The sequence below is a fragment of the Magallana gigas genome, chromosome 6 (assembly GCF_963853765.1).
Source record: "Magallana gigas chromosome 6, xbMagGiga1.1, whole genome shotgun sequence".
Taxonomy (NCBI): Eukaryota; Metazoa; Mollusca; class Bivalvia; order Ostreida; family Ostreidae; genus Magallana; species Magallana gigas.
Window position 1 is genome coordinate 16,766,887 of NC_088858.1, and position 23,830 is coordinate 16,790,716.

Genomic DNA, 23,830 nt, shown 5'->3' on the forward strand with positions numbered 1-23,830 from the left:
TTTAGTCATAAAAACTACGTTGTTTAAAGTATGCGACTTTGGCCACAAATTTACGGACTTGTATCATATTATATTTACATTTTCCAGTGTCTTTGCCTGTGATAACACTACGTATCGATTTTGTATTATTACCTAATCAAAGGGATTTTGTTGTTTTATTACAAATTAAATATTTGCATCTATTTTGAACTCCCGGTCAATAGACTGCGATCTATTAGACCGCCGGTCAATAGACTGCGATCTATTGGACCGCCGGTCAGTAGACTGTGATCTATTGGACCGGCAACGTATATCAGAACGCGTGTATGTTATAATGTTACATCCTTTCTTATGGAATGTATATTCCTTTACATAGACGCTGTTTTTAGTACTCGGTGAAACCAAATTCAATGTTATCAAAATAGAGTATCAAATAATCAACAGTTTTAAAGCCTCATATAAGGTAAAAGACTATATAAAATCTAATGGGTTGAAGACTCCTCCTTCTTTGTGTAAACCAATATTAAATTGAGATGTTGTAATGCATGCAACAAGTTTGGTGCATGTCAAAGATGAAAAAATAATCTTAGTATATTGCATAATGGCACGAAAACCATATGCAATATGCAAATTGTAAACCCAGAAAACTAAAAAAGGAATTAGGTAATAAAACAATTATTTAATGCTTGAACAATCAATAGACCAGATTTTTTTTCCCTTGGTGCAGGGAACAGCTCAGTATGATCTATTGCCCTGCACCTCGGGAAAAATATTAAATAAATATTGACTGGGGTTGAGGGCAACATTGATTATATTAGCCCCCGAGGGACGTAATATTGCCCGACGCGAAGCGGAGGGCAATATTTTCGTCCCAAGAGGGCTAATACAATCAATGTTGCCCGAAAACACAGTCAACATTTGTTTTGTTATATGAAGAAACAAAGCAAAATTTAAGAAAGTAATTGAAAACAGATCGCCGTAATTTTCTCAGCTCAACAAAGAATTCACGAATTCAATTTTGTGCAAAGTTCATTTTCAAAATATCCTCAGCATCAAACAGTCACTGGTGATATTCCACCGACCGTGAGAATTAACAAACAGACGTTCTACCTGATTTCATTTCACAGTAATTCGCAAATCCTTATATCCATTATGATAGCAAACCGTCGCATTGCGCGTCCGTTGTTTACTTGCATTGACTGACTGTCTATTATGACGTCACCTTGTTTTGGAGTCGCGAAGAGCTATTTATGTCATCGTTTACGAATCAACAAATCAGAGGCGATTATTTGAAATAGAGGGAATGTTCTCTGGATATTATTCCTAGACGGTCAATATCAAAAAAATATTAACCGGTCAATATTTTTCGGACGAGCTAATATTACAGTTATTGACTATTTGTTTATATAGAGTTATATAGTGAGAATATACTACTGAATATAACAATCTGGTCTATTGACTGCTCAAGCATTAAATAATTATATACTATATAACCCACAATACAAATGACGCCAAATTGAGGCGCCAGCGGGGTTTGCTTATTTATATTTAATCCCACGATGGCTTAAAATTATATAAATATAAGTAATAAGGAATCATTCTTTGAATATTATGAGGTGATAATTTCGGTCGGGGCGTGATCAAATCTATCATAAAGCCCTTTGGACTTTATTGGATTTGATCACGCCCCGACCAAAATTATCACCTCATAATACTCAAAGAATGATTCCTTATTCCTTATCTAATACGTTCAGTTGTTGGGATACAAAATGACATTTTTAAAGTATAGTGGGTCATCTATCCACGTTTTTGTTGATTGAAATCGGTTTGATTTCCATTAAACCTTACTGAGATTATGATAAAAATATGAAGCCCAGACCCACCCTATAAAACAAAAGGTGCTTAAGTATCTTGACACGCATACGCCAGTTTAAATCAATCTATTCAAAGTATTTAACATATCTAAAGGTTACAAATCGATGTTAATATGTTAAATATATTGTTTTCAATAATTTAATAAAAAAAATCAGAGTTGTTAATATCTAAATTTTACAGTGTCTTATATAATTAACCTTCATTAGTAGTATTTAATTAGTAGGCATTTTACACGCCTTATTCGCCCATCTTTATATTTCTTTGCAGATGAACAACTTATACCGGTCCCAGCTAATTAGCATCATCTGCCTGATGATTGCAGTTGCCATGTGTTCACCATTAAATCTTGCCTGTGACCCCAGGTCAGCCCAAAGGACGTGCCTGATTGGTTGTTTGCGATGTTACGTAGCATACGGTCCAACCTTATACAATATGGAGGCCTGCTGCATCGACTGTAAGTTAACGGGTGCGCCTATTCTGGACGATGGACCAGACATTTGTTCCGATAAATATATTCAAGAAAGCTGGCTTAGAAGATATGGCTAATCAACCACTCGGACCGTATTGGACCCGGATATGTTTGCCAAAATGACAATTTTCAGTGTACTATATCAGTATTTAGTACATTCTGCGATTTCTTCCTTGAGGCAATGTACGGCACAAAGAGCAAATAACTCTTGAATTCCAACACATGGATAAACAAAGAGACATCATTCCAGATAAATGTTATTCATCTTGCACTATTTCATTAAGAATTTAATATGGACGCATATAATTCTAGTTGTCAAAGATAAATGCCACCAACCTCTCTACTCCATAGGGATGAATTATAAACAAGAAGTAATGCTTATATTATGCTATTTCAAATATTGTATAATATTTCATTGTGAATGACAAAATGACTAATTGTACAACAATCCTTTTAAAAAAGAGACACAAAAAAATAACAAAATATATAAAAAGTTAAAAGCAAAGAAAGTTGTTTATAAAGTTGATTTGTTTTATCATGAATACACAGAGTACTTATGATGCATACATTGATTATTAAAAGAGTAAACTTTATAATGCCATACAGTATTTGTGTACATGCAGATAAATCGCCTTGTCCACCTGTACACAATAAGAGGCATTGTCTATAGGTAGACATTGACTAAAACTTGTACACAGGTGAAGTTGATTAAAGACTTGATCTACAGGTAGATATTGGCTTAAAGTGCATCTACAGGTAGATAATAACTTAAAACTGACTTAAGACTGGACTTACAGGTGGATATTGACTTAAAACTCAATCCACTGACTTAAATTCTGAGAGGTATCAAAAGGTTTATGTAAATATCGGCTATAAATATTAGACTGGAATTTAAGGAAGATAAAACAAATGCACCAGAAGTCATACATGGTTGATAAACTTCCATCTAGAAAAAAAGCATTTTAAGGAAAACCAATAATATATACAGATTCAAGAAAAAGAAAAATACCAGAAACATAACATTACAGTCATGCAAGGAGAATGAATACAATGAGGACAGTATAGGCATTTACTGCAGTTCTCTGTATTAGATTCAAACCTTTTATAAAAAAAAATTGACCTGATCACTGTATCTACCCTTTAACAATGCCAATGTGTAAAGAAACACACTGTAAACAATTCTATCTGAACTGCTGGAAAAAAGAAGAAGTAAAGCATGGATTTGCGAAGAAAAGGAATGCTTAGCACCACAAACACTTTTTCATGAACATAAAAATAAGCAGATATCAAATATTTGACAATAGTTACTAAATACAACAAAAACTATATTTCCTATTCCCATAAATCTCTAGGAAGCTTGTGTTTCAGGGAACTGGCCATTTTCTTAAATATTTTTTTGTATTTGCTGCTTGCCAAATCAATAAAGAAAACATTAAAGCTTTGGATAACATATAGTGTCATAAACAAAAGTATTTATCAAATAACACAAAAATAGATATTTATAATATGTTTTAAACAAATTAAGCTACATGTCTGTGTTTTTTTTAGATATACCGGTAATATTTAGTGTTTATTTTGAGGTATTTAACCTTGGAATACATGTTTTTGATTTATATCATGCTCAATTATTTACAAGCTTAATGACTTTAAAGTCATATCTTTATAATAAAATGTTTTAATTCTTGGAGAAAAATCATTAAAGGAGCAATTGTTTCACTAAACTGTATGCTATGGATTTAATGCATAAAATACCATTGATGTGCATTTTATGGGGTAGTGTGAAAAATACACTAGCCTAATAGATTTCAATTTAAAGATAAACTGAAATTTATAATCTTCAAAACCAATGATCATGCAAAGATGGAAATTCAATAATATCACACAAATTTTCTTAAATTTTATATAGATTTTGAATGAAACTGTTTAATACCATAGTTTGATTTACACACATAACGACACATCAATAAAAGCACTAAAAATGCTTAGACCAGGACAAGTCAAATGCTCTACAGACCAGCCAAATATTAATTACAAGCTGATGCTTACAATGTGATGCTACCACAGAGGTGAGTATGTCCAATGGCCTGACAACAATTTCACTTCAACTAAAACACCAGTATGTCAATCTCTACTGCAATTCTCCTCATCCAGGTACATGTAATATTGCTAAACTTTAATATAAGACCTATGTTAATAAATTCCACAACAAAGCAACAACAGAAGTTTAAAAGTTATATTGTTTCTAGTGGCTATCAGCTGAGATCTCATTTCTTCTGTGGTGGTTTGCTATCCATTGAGTCTAGGCCCTCGTGTGGGGGCGGCAGCTTAATATCATTGGGTTCCACTCCCCAGATGTCCCTTGCATATTCAGAAATTGTTCTGTCGCTGGAAAATTTACCCGACGATGCAATGTTGAGGACACACATCTTGGCCCATTGCAGAGGATCCTGAGGAAAAGAATATTTATTTAGATTGAGCATGTATCATCCCCATTGCTCTATATCAAGCAGTAAATAAGTAAACATAAGTGTATAGTTGTTTATAAATAGGCATAAAAGTGGCAATTTTTGAATAAACATCATATTCTCTCCCATGTTCTCATGAGTTTGATATACCAGGAAATAAATACAGAAAGCAGTTACTTGGGTGGGATTGATAATTCACCTTAAGTATTAGTTCCTCAGCTAAAGATTTTAAAAACATGGGATGAATATTGTGAATTCAAACCAACATACCTTGAATACTTCACTGACGCTGTCTTGGCACTTGATGTAATCTTCATAATCTTTTAGAAGGCAGAACCTAACATGGAACAATAATTAGGTGGTAAACATTTCTTGCTGATAAATCTAACAAACCTCAATAGCAGTAGCACATTGTAGAAAGTTAACATATACATGTACATGTATTGCTAAGGTACAATTTCATGGTTAAAACATTATGGAAGGGTGCAAGATGTTTTAGAAGCAAGAATTGAAGATTTTGCAGGCTGAAATATGAAAAACCTGCAGTGTGTATCAATCAGTAAGTCAAATTCAATATAATACCTTGGGTCAAAGAATGCATGTGCATTGTAATAGCTCTCAGTGTCAAACAAAAGTAAATCACCATCAGACTCCACTAGTTAGTATAGACATTGTCAATTTACACTTGGAACTAGAGATTGCACTCATCTATTATCAGTTTGTTGAGGGTACATGTAATCCAGAATCATATAATTGCATTAACTGTGTCATGCTCTTTCCAAAATTCCTAATAGATCCGTGCAAAAACATTTTACATTTTGGTATATATGTTATCTGCAGCACCGTGCTATGATAAATGCTACACAGGCTGTATTCTTAATAGTACCTGGAACCTATTAGACACATTTTGTTTACCGGGTAGTTCTCTGCCCACAGGATTTATAAAATGAAGAAATTTTGATTAAAGAAAAAACTTTTCTTGCAGCTTTTGAACACATGAAATATAAACAAAAGAAATCTTTTACGCTTCATTACTTGGAACTTGATGATCTCATCTTCACAAACCAAAGACACTCTCAACATGCCCATAAGACTGTAGTGTAACATAAGAGGTAGCAGTTGACATAAAATTCAGGTATATGCTATGGTATATTATATTTCACTTAACAACTGGATTGAGTGGCACTGAGGTGAAAAATAGGAGAAATAGTTGCTCTTAGAAATGGGACCACCCAGTTTAGCAAAAGCATGCAAGCAATTAAAAAATAAGCAAATAAAAATCAGTCTTGTAAGAAACATATTCATATTGATTTACATACACCTCACATCTCACCAAAAACATCTATTTTGCCACTTAAGATGTGGTTGTTGATTCACTTCTTTAAAATTGTTCTTCACCTTCTTCACATGAACATACAAGAAGGTACTTCAAATTTCACAGCAATAAGATAAAATAGCTATTGCATAAAGATACTCCAACTTGAGTTTTGATCATGCTATTGACAAGCCACTAACAAAACCACACAAAGCCAGCCCAGGCTACCTGTCCGGCCCCATGACCGAGTTGTACAGGTCCCGGAACAACCCCGGCTTGTCCGGCGAAAAGAACCCCGTGTAGAGCTGATCGAGCACCAACCGCAGGTCAGGGTTTGTCTCGTAATAATGGCGGGGGTTGTAGCTGAAAACAAGAGGACGAGATAGAGTCGAGATCTAGAGAATATGTTACCTGTCGTTGTACATCACAGAGTTGTATATATCAGTGAACATGCCGGGCTCCTCGGGAGAGAAGAAGCCCCCCTTGATCTGGTCAAGCACCTGCTTTAAGTCCCTGTTACGCTCGTAGTATTCTTGTGGGTGGTACCTTTGAAATAAGTTAATAAAAAAATTGTGAAATTAAACCTTCCTCCTAGTGGTTTTGTCAGAATCTTTATAGGGACACTTAATACTCCAAACATGAAATTCAATATGAGCAATGGAATTAAAAAAACCCAGACAATGTTCCTTTCTTGAACTTTTGTAAGAAAAAATTATCAAAATCTTATCCAAATTTTACATATGGTTATAGAAGTCTTTGACAACATCAAGAACTAGGTACTTTTTATAATACATGCATATGTCCCCCCCCCCCCTTACTTGTTAAAAAAGTTGTTTTCTAAGATAGTTCAAGTGATAAAATTCTAAATCTGCCATATTAGCTCATTTCATTTGGTAGATATGAAACTTTGAGCAAATTATCATGCTTCATCAACACATTCATGCTTGGGTAATTTTGGGAGGAGCTCTTTATTCTAGACAATCACAGGTAATTAACTCACTTCCTGTCAAGTTTGCAGTATTTAAATTGTAAATAAATATATAAGAAACCATTCTTAAAAATAAAAGTGACATTTCAGTTTAATTAAAAATATTCATGGCAACATATGTTCAACTTTGAAATATCTACATGACTTTGAAGAAATAAAAAGAATGCATGTAGTAATTAACAACAAAACAAACCAGATAAAGTGTGTTCAACAGCTACTTACCCACTGCGCTTCAGTTCCTCTACTTCATCAACCTTCATTCCAAAGATAAAGATATTTTCATCCCCCATCTCCTCTCTCATCTCTACATTAGCACCGTCCAGAGTTCCGATAGTCAGTGCCCCGTTCAACATGAACTTCATGTTTCCTGTCCCAGAAGCCTCGGTTCCTGCCGTCGAGATCTGTTCGCTGAGGTCAGCCGCCGGAATGATCTTCTCAGCCAGCGAGACACGGTAGTTCTCCAGATACACCACCTTGAGACGGTCCCCAATGATTGGATCGTTGTTGATGACCTTGGCTACACTGTTGATCAGCTTGATGATCAGTTTGGCCATGTGATAGCCAGGAGCTGCCTGTAATATCATAATGTCGATACATGAGCAAATCTCATTTATATACTTCTACACAAAAAGTAAAATAATAAGTATGCTTCACATGAATATATTATGGCTTAAAATCATATTTAAAAAGAATGTGTTTTCTTAGCGCAGAGCCCATAAGCTTTACACTAGAATGCAACTACTTATAGGATATACATGTACATGTTTGCAGTTTCATTTCACAGTTCATTTGACACAAACAGTGCCAACTTTCCAAGCTACCAATGCATGGTATCTCCTATTCCAGTAACTTGTCAGACAACCAATAAGGAATTCAAGCTAATTATTTCTTAAGCAAACGAGAAAACTAGAGAACAAAGTTGGTGGAAATCATCTCTTAACGAAGATACAAGTATATCTTAAATATATCTGGAGACAACCTTACCTTTCCTCCGACCATGATAGTCCTGGGAACAAAGGCCTGGTTTGGGTCACGCTTGAGGCGGTTGTAGAGCGTGATGATGTGGAAGCAATTGAGCAGCTGTCTCTTGTACTCGTGGATCCGCTTGACATGGATGTCAAAGATGGAGGACGTGTTGACCTTGATGTTGTAGTTCTCCTGGATGTACTCAGCCAACTTCATTTTGTTTTCCTGGTGACGAAATGAAAAATATTTGCTCAACAGTTTGATACTAGAACCTGCATGAAAATTCAGGTGGGATGCACTGTGTTCTAACACACTTCATTACATCCACAGATAAAATATGGTGCAAATATCAAATTCAAGATCTTACAACCTGTTCCACAAAAAGAAATATGTAATTACATGTATTGTTATCTCCTAATAAGTATTGTAAATTAGTTTCTTTGATTTAAGTGGCAATGTCTTGTTAACAAATGAAAATAAATCAAGACCTGTTTGACTTTGATGATGTTCCTCAGGAAGTTTTCATCATCAGCAAACTTTTTGAGATTCTGTAGTTGGTACAAGTCTGTGACCCATTCCTCCCCGATTTTCTCTGCGATAATGTCTGACAGTCCAGGATTGCACAGTAACAACCAACGACGTGGTGTGATCCCGTTTGTTTTGTTTTGGAAGCGCTCTGGATACATCTCGTAAAACTCACGGAACCTAATTCAAAATCAATAATTTGATAAACAATTTCAAAATTTTTTGTAAAGCTTCACTGATACTATGGTTTCATCAATATTTGTCGAATGCCAATTTCGTTGATTTTGTTGTTAACTTGATCCACGAGAATAAATGTTCCTTAATTGAAGTGTAATTTATCCTAACATTCTGAATTATAAGGATCATTGGCCACAAATTTACATATCCTTCAATATGTGATTTTCATTGAATCCATGAAAATTGATACCCACGAATATGCATGAAACCACATTAAAAATTTTCAAATCTAATTTCAAATCAGTATTGTGAGGCTGATTATCTGTAATTTTTTTTCATTGCTTACGTTTCACTCTTGATGATTTCTGAGTGTAAGGCTGCCACTCCATTGACAGCGTGCGAGCCGACGATGCTGAGATACGCCATATTGATCCTCTTCTCTCCATCCTCCTCTACAATGGACATTCGTCGCATTCTGCCTGCATCACCTGGATATTTTTTTGCTACTTCCTAAATTGTCAAATTTATCTTAATTAAAATGAATTTCATATCAATTTACATGTAAATGTCAATGAAGAATAAGCTATGACATACATGTGCTATAATACATTTTCCACTTTACTTTGAACTTTTTACATGGATTTGAGGAATCATTAATGAAAATAAACATCAAATAAATCCAAAAACATGTACATCTCTCTTTGGAGTGCAAAATGCACAAAATCAAAGATGACATAAAAATATCATAAGATATAATGTGGTTTAATCAAAATTTGTTGAAATCAATTTGCACTGATTTTGTTGTTGAGCTAATCCATGAAATTATATGTTCACTGGAGTGCAATATACCAGTACATCTATAATAATTATTGTATTGACATGATCACTGCCCACTATACGAATGAAATCATAGCAATAATCATATTCACTAATTTACAAACACAGTACAAATGTTCACAAACAAAGATGTATTATCCTCTTCATGGGAACTGCAGAACTGCTCATTTTTAGGGCATACATACAAAGTTTGGAGAAATATGACATATTGGCAATCATCTCTTTTATGTCATTTAATTATCTACTTACTAAAACCATATCAATAGGCCCTGCGATAGAGGCTGAGCAGTTCTGCAGCTACTGGAAAAGCAGTGTACCTGGAGGAAGTTGTGGTTGATCAGGTAGATAATCTGCAGGTGTCGGGGAAGGATCTTCTCCAGCATGGACACCGGCCACCTCTCCAGGGCCTCGGGGAGGACCGTGTGGTTCGTGTAGGCGAACGTCTTCACCGTGATCCCCCAGGCCTTGTCCCACGGGAGTCCTTCAACGTCCACAAAGATCCTCAGTAACTCCGGAATAGCCATGGACGGGTGGGTATCATTCAGCTGAATGGCCACCTACAACAGATATTGTACTATTGTACATAACATAGATGTCTGCTACCAGGAATCTGACATTTACGGTATATATACCCAATATATGGAAAAGAATATCTGATAGAGAAGTAACAGTTTAGAAAATTACTTCAATTATTTGATTTTTTCCCTATATTGAAGCCTATGTCAATAATATTTTTGATTGTTATATAATTTGATAAATATTTTTTGATATATGAGAGAATTATATGTAGTTTCTTTGTTAGTAGAGATTGATAAGACCACATAAAATTGAAATTTAAGTTCCGTTTTGAGGGAGCCGCATTGCAAATTTTATTGCATTTTTAAAGGCAGGATCTAGCAAACGAAAGATGTCTACAGGCTTATGAAATTCATGATAAAAAAATTTTTCAATGATGCTTTACAACATTAGCTTTGTTTGATAGGGTGTACCAGGGCTTAAATTTCTGGTAAACACAAAGAAAAATCATGTTTTTAGCAGTCAGTTTCTATGTGATATGAAGGAAATAAGTACCATAACAAATCTTGGAGTTTTGTCCATTTTTACTAATGAAATGCATATTTAAAATGCCTAAAGTCTCTTCAAAAACAGCATTGAAAATGCTCTTGACCTCCCCTTTAAAAAGTTTGTAATGCTGCCCCCTATTCAGAAAAAAAATTCTGCTTCCATTTTTGCATTATTTGGAGAATCTTCTGTCTATTATCTATTGCATTATCATCAAGAGAATACAGATTAGTTTCACTCTTGCTTTCATTTCCTCTAGTCCTGTCATGCAAAGTAAAGTCTTCCGATAATACCGGTCTGTATGAATTTAAACTAATTAAACCATATCTGTAGTATTGATAAGCATTCAAGAACAAGCGAAAGTTATGCTGCCATTGACAATGATAGAAGGGTACTCTGAGGATTGTACATTCCTTGGCTGTTTACAAGGGCGTGGAATCATTGAAATTTGATTTAGAATGTTGGACATTCGTTCTGTCGCCGCAAGAACAACACTGTATAGACGCTGCGATAATAACAAAGATGCATCAACAATACATGTTTTTGAACATTTCGTAAGATATACACTTTGGAACCTAAGATTGCCAATGTTTACTTAAATAAATGCCTCCCTTATCTATTTTATTACCAATAAAAAAGGAAAAAAAGCTACCTGGCGGCCCTCGTCTATTTTTGAGAAATTTGGCCTAAGAACCATTATTTCAATTTTATGTGGCCTAAATCAATACTGAATATACATATATATATTTATATGCTAGTACTCATGCAAACATCTCAAATGTGAATCTGTTTTCACATCAGGTGACACCATCAAAATTGCCATACTTTTGTCTAAAATTGAAGATTTGAGGTTTTGGCTACAATTTTAAAATAAAGTACATGTATGTAATATGTAAATTTCACATCACTCTTTTCAACATATAATGCATGCCAAACATTGGAGCAAAACATATACAAATATAGGATTAAATGATTCATATCATACAAATGTTATACTGAAAAAAAGATCAGCATAACGAATTAACATTATAAATAGCCAAGAAACAAACTGTAAATAATTTTTTTTAATGCAATCATACAGATCATAAAAAGGCAGACATGTACTGTAAAATCAAAGTTAAATAGACAAGATCCTCAAATTCAAAATCTGTAGTTTGCTTCATGATGAATGCAATTGAATCACTCAAAATTAGCGCAAAGGGTGTTAGTATAAAATGTGAAGTCGACGAACCTTCTCTGCAAATCCATACAGAGTATCATTTGACTCATTGTCCTACAGAACACAATGTTAAGGCATGCGCTATTATATGGCATATTAATTGCTAGAACAAACTAAAGAAATATTAGTTGATTATTCTTTATGGAAGGGGAAGGGGTATACCGTTAATCATTACTATTTTAAGGCATATCAAGTACTAGGTATATAGTACAAACCAAAGAAATATTAGTCAATATTATTTTTAATGGGGGTGGGGGCATAAATCAGTAACTCGCAAGCATTAGATTTAAAGTACCGGTAGCTTAAAAGCACATGTGCCACTATTAATTCAAAAATAAACTCCATGTATTAATTCATCTTTCTTTTAAAAAATAAAGGTGAGGTATTGATTCACCTTTTTTTATAAAAATAAAGGCGATGTATTAATTCATCTTTCTTTTCAAATCAAAGTTCTCCACTTTTGGCCTATACATGTAGGTATGGTTCTAGTAAGTACATGTATATGTATCTGAAATGTTTTCAATAAAGGGTTTTTCTCTTTTATTTTGGCATGGTTCTAGAATATGCAATACTTTCAGAGAAAAAGAGCTCTTTGATTTTTGTGGAACTCCTTTGGGGCTCATAGACTAAAATTAAAAGACCATCCCCATCCCCTCTCCACTGAGATGCACCTTTAAGGACTTGATTACTTAACAGTGTTAATGTGGTTGATGCACTTTTAACAAATCTGTTAGTGTCTTGTTTTGGAATAAACATTTTTCCCAGTAATATAGCAAAACAACAATGTTAGGTTATACATGAACTACTTGTAACGGTACATGTATTTTCAAGCAAGCATTAATTTTTATCAAAACATTAAAATATCTATCTGACCTTGTCTGGAAACGACTCGAAGGACCTGCGGACCGGATCCCGACTACCAAACTTGGATGACTTGAATCTTCTGAGGATGTCCTGGAGAGTGGCTGCTACCAGGAAGTACTCCTGCTTCAGGCGGAGCTCTTTGCCAGAAAAGAACTGTCAACAACAAAAAAATCCACACAGGCCTGCACAATGAACTGTACAAAAACTTATCTTGAACACAATATTTGCCAGAGAGGAATTATCAACACAATACAATGGTCTGCACAATACTTTGAAATCATGAAAGAAGGGTCCGTTTTTATGAAAGTTAGACATTTCAATTCTTTAAGAGGGAGATATATTATGGTACATGTATTGCTTGTACATGTAATGTATATAGACGTTAATTAATATTTCGCTGGGTATGTTATTCATTGGTACATATTAGGAGGTATAAACAAAATTTTGTAATGATATCAAACATACCATCTTTGATTTTTAATTGCAAAACAAATGTCACATTCTTTCCATTGAAAACTTTTCAAATTTTCATACAGCATAGCAGAAAGCAAGTAACAGTTAAATACAAAAAATGTACTTCAGACAAAACTAAACATTTGAATATGCTACTTACGTTATCATTGGGGTAGAGAACTCTGGAGATGTTTTCCGCCTGGTTTCTGTCACAGACAGCATTGATATACTCGCCATTGTTGACTGAAAGTACATTTCAGATACGTGTAATTTGACTTACCATAGGGTATAAGTGTATGTTCTAGGTAATACCTAATCAATGATATAATTATATGTGAGGGAGTTATGAGATTTTGATTGTTTAATATTTTGGAGTGGAAGATGGGGAAGAGGCAATGGATAAACTAAGTATATATTTGCTGCACATATTTTGATATATGCTCATACCTGTATTTCACTGCATCCCTTAATTTTTACATTTTGCAAACAAAACATACCAGATGTTATCCACTGTTTATCTTTCAAAATTTCCTTTTTTTTTTAACAATCATATATTAGATATTTGAGATGATAGAAACTTTAACAAGTGCACATACAGTTATGAATTATGGTACATGTATTACATGTACATGAGTAATTGCCCATGATTCATTTTTGTTGTTGAAAAATCAACAGGAAGTCTGACTGAAAATTACTCATGTCATTTCCTCTAACGTGTGCATTTTTTTTTTAATGTGTTCCAACAATCTTCCTCACTTCCTTGGTCTCTAACATCCTGCACTTACTTCCTGAAGAAGCCAACCTTTGTTACACTGACAAGATGAAATGTTAAATAATCTGCTTTATACAGAGTACTGGTATATATACTTACAGAAGTGCAGATTGAAGCTGTTAGGAGCTTTAGCTGACCACAGACGCATGGTGTTGACAGTGTTGTTCCCGTACCCCGGTATAGGACTGTCAAAGGGCATCGCAAACACAACCTGTTAATACACACAGGCTCATACGACTAGGCAAAATGTCTTCTCTCATAACACGCAGTGATCACATTTTAATGAAATATTTGATTTAATTCCAATTACTTTCAAGAGCCATGTTGAATTCAATAGCTAGATTTGTTGCACTTAGAGTGAACAGTCAAGGATAGCTTTAATTATTAAACTGTGTGTGAAGTAAGACAAATGATAGGCTGAGTACTGAAATTGCAAGGGTCAATCTGCATCATAAGAAAAATCATTAAACACTGTGTTTTCTCATGTAATATTTTGATCAGTTGTTAGTTTACACAGCCTGTTTGATTTATAGAAGATTCTCTTTACTTATATCTTGTAGTGCATTATGCATGCATATAATTTTTTATATACTGGCATTCCTAGATATTACATAATTTCTACTTTGAACTACTGGTAATTTCATTACACACAAAGCCCCAAAGCACATGTATCTACATACATGTACTGTATCTGTTGAATTCAGACTTTCTATACAGATCAACAATGTTGAAGTGAGCAATAAGTCCTCCTACCTGAGTGTCCACCCACTTGACCCCTGAGCCAGTGTCCTCTGTCCGTCCATAGAAGTTGACCGGTAGTACGTACTCTGGTCTCGACTTCTCCCATGGATTTCCATATCTCAGCCACTCATCAGGTTCCTCAACCTACCAGTATTAAAGTACAAATTATTAATAAGAATATTTCATCAAGTGACTATCCCAGAATATCATAAAGAAATCTGTTTGTGTCTCTAACTGTTCTGCATTGGTATAAATACATAGACATTGCATGTGCATGCTTAATGCAGATCTACGTTCATCAAATAACTACCTGCCAACCATCTTCAATTTTCTGGGCAAAGATTCCATAGTCGTATCTGATACCATATCCATATGCCGCTAGTCCGAGCGTTGCCATGGAGTCGAGGAAGCAGGCTGCCAGCCGACCCAGTCCTCCATTACCCAGACCAGCATCCTCCTCGATCTCCTCCAACTCCTCAATGTCAAGGCCAATCTATGACAGAAATACTGCATCAATGATACCCCTCCCAACAGTCATTCTGCAAACATCAATGAAGCTGCCTGTATCAGTCATACTGCTTTACCAAAAATTCTTGTAAGGCCCCTTAAAATTAATTTTTAGATTCTCATCCCTGCCCGCCCCTCTGAAAATGGGCCGCCCCAATGCATTTTATTTTATTTTGAAAAAAATTGTGTGGAAAAAAATTTGGGGGGGGGGGGGGGGGGGGGGGAATCGTGCTTGGTATACAAAAAATTCCAAAACATTTTAATGGCTGCCTAAACATGTGGATTCCAGTCATGTTTCTTATCATATTAAGGATACAAATGTCTTCATGCATTAACAGTTAAGTCGAAATAAAATGGAATTAAAAGATTACAAGTGGGTTTGTGTACTCACATTAGCATTAACAATGGTGAAAAAGGTGTTTTTAAAAAAATCCACCCACCCACCACATATTTTTTGCAAATCAGGATGAGAATCTAAATATTAATTTTATATGGCCTAAAGCAATTCTTTTTAAAAAATAAACCTCAATGTCAAAGCCAATTTGTGACAGAAAGCACTTATAACTTTCAACACTAGCTGTCATAAATGCAGTAAAGCACACTTATAGTGAAGGGCCATAACCTTTCAGTTTTGGTTCATTAAAAACATCATTTGTTATGTTCATTTAGATAGTTAGAGATAAAATGTAATAATGAGTTTTAGACAAAAGGCAATGTGAAACTAACTTTGCTCCAAGCACTGAAAAATAGCTTCCCTGATTGAAAATGGTTTAAATTCCTTTCTATAACACCTTGAAGATAGGATTGAACAGGAAATAAACAGCACACTTTACAAAACTAAGACAATGATCTCACTACATCTATAGTATCATTCAATTTTTTAAAAATTCAATTGAAGTAAATTAAAGACAGTATATTTTTTCTTAGAGTATAATGGTGGGTTTTTTTTAAATCAACAAACAATGAACATGATGAGAACAGAGATCTATAACAGATATCATTTGATAGCATTATAATCCCTTTATGTCGCCTTGTATTTATACCCAGCCTGCTCTTCACAATGCTCAATACAATAAAACTCTTAAAATATTTAGTCTTCATTAAACACCTCAAGGTTCCTGATATGCTTTGTACATGCATTACAAATTCAAAAGTAGATTTTAAATATATATACAGCAGTTGAAGCCAAAATCTAAACTCCCATGATCAATGGAATAAATGCATACTTCTCCTAAAATCAATGTAAATATAATACTACTGCATTAACAATTGTCAACAAAGGTCAGTCTGTTGCATGAGAGATTAAAGCTTGCATTGTGTTTGTAAACACTGTCTTCAAACCCATCGCTCGGGAACATTTTGCAAAATATTCAATAAGGCACACAAAAGTTCAGATTTTAAAACTGGCCCAAGAATTATTTTGAGGGAATCTCAAATGACAAGAAAAAACCCTTTTTAAATGTCTGACGTCTATAAAGATGATCACTGACCTGATAGAGGGCCTCATCGCAGGCGCTCTGAATGCCCAGGTTCACCATGGTGTTGGACAGGGTCCTGCCCATGTAAAACTCCAGGGACAGATAGTACACTCTCTAAAATTACAAACAAGTATCTCATTAAAGCAAAGAGTAATTATTAGAGCTCAATATTCTATATTTATAAGTTAGTTAAAAGAAAAGAAATATTTTGAACAATTCTTATTTTTAATTTGACAAGTCTCTAAATGTTGTATCAAATAACATCATTATACAATATGTATTGCCATGATGTACAGCCATGATGCATAGCATGCAGTTCTGGGCCAAGTTCCAATAATTGGTACAACCTGCTGAGCTAAATACCCAAATTAAACTGCAAGTTTTATTTTTCGTATCTTATGCCGTCAGTCTGACTGTCAACACAGAAATCTTTGATGTCATTTATTTTATCAAATCAACTTCAATTAAAAAGAACCAACAAAGAGCTAAATACCCTAAAACTTAAAATGTTTTAAACAGATTTCCATTCAAAAAATTAATTATCAAAAAGCGGAATATTCTTGCTATGACTTCATACAAACAGATTTCACTTTAATTTGGTTTACTAATAACATAATTTCTATGAAGTGCTGTGTGTGACCATCTAATATAAACATAGTGTATGAACTGCCATGATGCATAGCATGCAGTTCTGGGCCCAGTTCCAATAATTGGTACAACCTGCTGCGCTTAAATACTGAAAACTGCAAGTTTCATTTTAGTCCTATATCTTTTGAACTAGCCGTCAGCTTGCAAATCTTTGTTTGCATGGTGTGATTTTTTTATTTCCTTTGTGCAGTAGTAAACATTCTATTCAAAATTTACGTCTTCAGTAGACCTATTAAAAAACAATACCTGTGAGCTGGTATTGATCTACCACTTGTTATTTCTCCGACAACTGCGTACCGATATATACAAGATTTTCACTGAGCATAAATGTCCAGCTAAAAGTAATTTATAATGCTAATATCTTTTTAACACCAAGACAGGTAAAAACACAGAGGTCAATGTACAGATTTACATATTGAGTGCATGTACTAAACAAATTGGCCATTTGTCCACACTGTCATCTCCTGTGGTCCTTAACATAACGTGGAGGAAGATAATTTTATTAAATAAGTTTTCTTATATCACCCCCCCCCCAATCCATAAATCAAGGGCGCCTTTTTGGACTAATTTAGATATATCAAGCAGTTTTTTAAGTGACATACATGTATGACCCTAGTTTATTGTGCAACTAGTAGAGCAATGTTACTTGCCCACTTATTATGTAGTACACCACTCCCAAACCTATCTGTCAGATGCGGGCACTTAAAGAAGTACACTATCATTAATTACACTCTGGTTTATCAGTTTCTTCACACACTGTTTTGTTCAGCCACTTTATATCACAGCTCTTGTAAAATACTGATATCATTAAATGCTTATGGATTTTGCAATCTAATTAAAATTAGACTTGTAATTCCGCTCCTCTCTGAGTCTAATTTTAATTAGATTGATGGACTTTGATGATGGATTTTTGAAATTTGTTTTATTCTAAAAGCAACAAACAAACAATGTACCATAAAACAGCTAGGATGTATTTGACAAGTAGCAATTTAAAATCTATAAGAAAAACTGATCTTTCATTATCAAATTTATTTAAAAAAAAAAAAATTACTTTCATTTTCTGTAAATATATAATGCTTTGAGAATCAGTTTCAGGGAAATCTGATAAAATGATTTACATGTACCACCGTCCACCTAGTCTCTGTATAAGTTAACATTGAGTTCCTCTTCCCCATTTACATATATATAAGTTCCCAGACCATTTGCAATTTTCTAAATAATAATAACCAGTGTTTGCCTACATCTTTGTCAGTGTTCTTGCCATTCATTGTAAAATTTTTATTGCTTTGAGACTAAAGAATCACTGTCGTGTATCCGCGCCGGTAGTGACATGTTTGGATAACGTGAAAATGGCGGCACCGTTCGTTTCTTGATAAGTTTTCGTGTTATTTAACGCTTACATTGTTTACTTTTACATTAATGAGATCGTCAAATCTATTTAAAAGCATTTTCAATCTTTAAATTTCTACGAAGTTTATGTGAAAATTATGTAAACAAGCAGTTTATGTCGATTAATTGTGAACAACGGAACAGGTTTGGATGACCTTGTTTTTCCAAATAGGAACGGTTTGGATGCGCATCTGATACGGTTTGGATGTGATTAATATATAAGAGTTTAAACTGTTCTTTTAATTATATTTTCGCGAAGGGGATATTGCATCGGTACTGTGCGATGTACATGCCCTCACTGCAAAGCATGCTTTCAATATCATGGAGATCGTCGTGTGACATTTGACCTTTGAATTCACATTGTTTAAAGAAATAAACATACACGTTGAAAGACTTGCATATCTAAGTCAACAAAACTTTATATACCGTTATTTGAATTTCAATTTTACACGATACAAGCTCAAAATAACTTGGCTTAATTATAAAAAATGCACACAGAGTGTTTTACATGTACATATATGTTAAGTCTGTTGCATAATCATTCAATCGATATTAATTTAGAAAGATTCAGCCTTACCAAAATCTTTACGACACAAATATAAACATGTGTTTACGACAGTTTTGATCAAGTCATGAGGCTAACTTTATATGATGTAAACGATGTCTGGGGAAAAAAAATCAAAAGAGATCAGTCAAAAGACAGAATTATACCAACTCCAATATCAGCCCGAGGGCCGTAGGCCCGAGGGTTGATATTGGTGAAGGGCTGATGCAGGCTGTGATATGGAAAAGGGGTATATATTATCATATTTATCACATACTTAGTAATAATTTTTTCTTTAAAATGAACTTGAACAAATTGATTTTAATATCATGTGAAAGTAGTATGTACATGTACATATATTATATAAAAATATATGATTTAATTGTTTTAATAAACATATAGCTACTGAACTGGAATTTCCTCAGGCTTTAAAAGTTAACTGCTCCAAAACATTTGCTAGCATTTGAAGTTTTCAACTGCACTTAAATATTTAGTCTGTAAACATGTACAAATGCCAGTATACGAAAAAGGCAGACGAGTTCTGCAAGGGGTGCGATACAAGGATTCGTATGAGCCCTAAGGCTGATAACCTGTATCAGCCACGGAGGCCGATGCGAGTTGTGTGATGTCATCTGTATCACATATGCCAAAAACCTGTATTTATTACTATTTATATACACTTGTCTAATTTTTTCAATTAATAATTGTAACGTCTCCAAACAACTTTTTAGATTGCAACAGCCTTAAAACCGCGCTTTGGCAAATTTTTAACGATGAAATTTTTATTATTATACTTTCATGTTTAATACCAACGCTAGTTTTGTATTTTTCTGCAGAATCGCCACCTTAATTTCCCGCATGAGTCACCAAAGAAAGAATTCAATAAACTAAATTATAATGTTATAAATTATTTATTTGTTCACTTTCTACGCATGCACTGTACTTAGGTGCTTATGTCCTCTTCGTAAGCATTAGCTCCCATGATTTGTAATTGCAATACAAAAGAACTAAATATTGGTTATGGATTTTAACTAACATGCATGTACAAAATTATGAACAGATTAGCAATATACATTGGAAATGAAATCAGCGGAATGTAAAATACCGGTATATTGTGTAATCAATTTTATTATTTTAGTTTGTTCATTGAAAAAATCAACAAAACTTCTTGATCAGTAATATACATAGATACATATTTATCGTTTTGATTTTCTGGTGGAAATTATGATTAAAAAATTAAAATGGCGACGTTTACTCAGGTCTCGTCATCACTTGGATTTTTGGACCAACTATTTTTAACAACAGAGTAAATATGACTTAGCAGACCCACAGTTGCACACCGATAAAAGGCAAGCTGTTTCATTTTTGTCTGAATTATATAAAAAATGCTATATCTTAAAATTATTTAAACCGTACCATTTGCACAATTTATATTTTATCATCCAAACCGGAATAATTCGTTAATCCAAACCGTACTTTTTATTTAGCAGGTGCATGAAGTTATTGCTATTTTTATACATATTAGTGTATTAAAAATATATTGAAGTGATTTCATTTGGTTAGAGTAATCTTTCAAATTAATTTTGGCTGCTTCAGATTTTTAGAATGTGTTATATTATCTACGTTATCTCGAAATAGATCTTGGATTTAGCGTTAAAATGGCACGTTAACGATTGATATTCCTAAAAATAAGTCGTTTTTATTTACGATGAACAAAAATAACACTCGCTCTTTTCAACTGCAAAACCGTAAGAAAAATACGAACGACTGTTACGATTGTTTTAATTAATATTTACCTCATTGTCGATAGATAAAAGAACACAACACTCATTGTTTTTGCAATGGATACGCCATTTTCACGTTATCCAAACATGTCACTACCGGCGCGGATACACGACAGTGAGAATGTCACAACCTATTTTTCATTTGTATTCCCAATGCAATATTTGAGAGCATTGTCTTCGAAGTAATCCTTTAAAAGCGTTCCCATATTAAGGAGTATATAAAATCTCATCTAAAAGGCAAAGGGAAAAGGACAAAATCATAACAACATACATGTTTTATACTTTTAATAAGATGAGATTTATTTCATATTAAGAATACATGCATCAATAAAAATTCCATGCACCAAATAAATGCAAGTTTTATATCATATGTATCGGTACATTAACAAATGTGGGTTTATACTGAAGAAAACCAGATATGGGCTGAAAATCTCATAGTCTTAAAATAATATAAATAGAGAAGATTAAGTGTTAAGTACTTTAAAAACAGTAAGTTTACTTTCAGAGTCTCTATTTAGCATTGCAAATTTGGAATGTTTTCAAAAAATTGCTGTTTAAATAGCTGATTTTTGTCCACTGTAAACATTACCTATATCTTTTTTTTTAATTTTACATGTTTTAAATGTATTGGTTCTGCGTTGTGTGTGTGTGAAATTTACTTATTTACTATTCCTGTCTATACAAATAAATCTTAAAATTGATTTGAATCTAGATAACAATTAAATTGACAGGATTTTCAACAGACAACTTTCTCTCCATGAAAAAATTCAAGCATATGACATAAAATCAGCAAAACTGGTCATTTTTGTTAACCTGAGTGACTTTGGTGACATAATAAATCACTAGCAAAAAGCTGAGAAATTGATGCATTAGAAATTGTAAAATAATTTACTAGATGACTTGGTTGCCACTTTGTAATAAAGCTGAAAATGTCAAGTTTTCTAATAATCAATCTGTGTCGGAAACTGGAGTATTGATTTCCCTTCCAATACAACCTTACATTTACTGAATTCCTAGTTTTCTCATTCAATACCACACATACACTTAACATTCATTTCTACATAACTTGTAGTCATCTGACCAAATGCCTAACATTTATTGATGCCACTCAAATTACTTGAAGTCCATCCAATTATAAATTTACCAAAACCTAATATGCTTTATTGAAAGCTCTAAATCAACATTTTTTTAGATAATTTCCCAGCAGCCAAATTTGATACAATTTATCTTTACCTACTTGTACATAAATTTTAGTTTGATTAAATTTCTACTGTGATTGTAAGCACATTTATTTAACATTATTTGTACAGTTACACTGCATGATTTTTACAAATCCCAGGGCTTTCGTACCCTATTTAGGGTAGTCTAAAATATCTGACGTTTAACGGGTTTTTTTAACAATTCTTATATATAATTTTACATACCAGGAAAATGTCGAACCGGCGCCATTTCAAAAACTGGGAATTCGCAGCCTCTAACTGGAGGGGGCATTCTCGGCTCAATTTTAATGTTTCACTTGCAACTGATTAATAAAAGGCCGATTTTACTACTCAGTTATATAACTTTCATGGTTCCTTACATCCCATAAACAGGCTGTTGAACACATTCTATCAAACTATTGAGATTTTTTTTAATTTTGTTTTTGAAATCTTGCAAGAAAAAATGTCATCTTCATCAACACTATTGTTTCAGTGGTTATCAAATTGTGCAGTAAAATTATATTTTAAGCTGCTTTATTGAGTTAAAATATATATTTATTTTACATCAAGCCTGTTCTGATGTTTTCCTGGCAATGCCATGTAAAATATCAAAATTGTAAAAAAAAAAAGCCAGGAAAACATCGGATATAATTATTTCAGACTAGGAATGGGGCTGTGGCCATGATGATGTGGAAAATAGCAACCTTTTTGTGAACTTTTTGGATAATCATCATACTTTATTAAAGTCATGATATATAGCGTTACTGGTCTTTCTAATCAACTAATTTTTTGTTTTGCAATACAATAGAATATAAATAGCAAGTTTAGCTATTATACATCTAGCTATACTGCAAATTCATTATTTTACGTGAGTACTTAATGCCGCTGTTTTTGTATCAAATCATGAGAATATAAAATTGATATCTCCAATTTTTAGTAATAATTTCCTATAGTTCAAAATTGTCTGAAAATTTTATTTTAAATAAAAGCAATTAAGACTTTAAAATCCGTGAAAGTTGCTTCTCCATCATAGAGATTTAATTTGTTAATCCATTAATCGGCCATCTTCTAATATATGTATTGCAGGTCTAGAATGAATTGATATGAATTTGAACTGATTTATATATAAACATTGTGGAATCAAACTGCATTGCTTGCACTTGTTGCACACATGTAAGCAGGTGCGTGCTATACTCAGATACTGCTGTTCCATATATCCATACAAAAACCGACAAAAACATAAATGAAAAAGTTTGCTACAACTCACCTTTGGGTCCTTCTCATAGTAATGCTGCTGGGTACGGATCCAACGCCCCACCAAATAATCTCGGACGGTGTGGGCAAGAGAGAGGTAGTAGTCTCGCGGTGTCGCCACATTTCTATCTTTCACAATCGTGTAATGCAAATGGCGATTAAAAGCCTTTTTGAATTCGACAACATTTTCCACAGGAGCAATACCACGAATACTGATTTGCTTTCGCTTCTCGTGGTCAGTTTGTGGTTTATAAGTGGCCATGGTCCGATGCACGAAATCTACTTCTTTGGCTGTCTGCTTCCTTCTCGTCCCTTCGTCC

The 23,830-nt window shown here is 33.8% G+C and overlaps 1 protein-coding gene across 4 annotated transcripts; it reads right to left on the reverse strand.

Moving 5' to 3' along the window:
* Positions 1–3,431: 3,431 nt before the first annotated feature.
* On the reverse strand, positions 3,432–23,821 carry LOC105332129 (glycogen phosphorylase, muscle form-like). Of its 4 annotated transcripts, NM_001305341.1 has the most exon segments (21): positions 4,206–4,685; positions 4,688–4,707; positions 4,710–4,712; positions 4,714–4,720; positions 4,722–4,770; positions 5,059–5,109; positions 5,111–5,120; positions 5,123–5,125; positions 6,515–6,649; positions 7,314–7,663; positions 8,076–8,282; positions 8,546–8,762; positions 9,106–9,269; positions 9,914–10,153; positions 12,751–12,894; positions 13,355–13,437; positions 14,066–14,177; positions 14,720–14,851; positions 15,018–15,200; positions 16,705–16,806; positions 23,524–23,821. In NM_001305341.1, coding segments are annotated over 21 exon segments (2,559 nt in total). In that variant the 5' UTR covers positions 23,773–23,821; the 3' UTR covers positions 4,206–4,587.
* Between the last annotated feature and the right edge of the window lie 9 nt (positions 23,822–23,830).

Coding starts and splice junctions, on each gene's coding strand:
- LOC105332129 (XM_011434577.4), bottom strand. CDS start 23,772: ATGGCCACTTATAAACCACAAACTGACCACGAGAAGCGAAAGCAAATC. Junction 9,270..9,913: donor TCAACCACAACTTCCTCCAG/GTACACTGCTTT, acceptor TTGACAATTTAG/GAAGTAGCAAAAAAATATCC. Junction 5,126..6,331: donor TCGGTCATGGGGCCGGACAG/GTAGCCTGGGCT, acceptor GTTCCATGTTAG/GTTCTGCCTTCTAAAAGATT.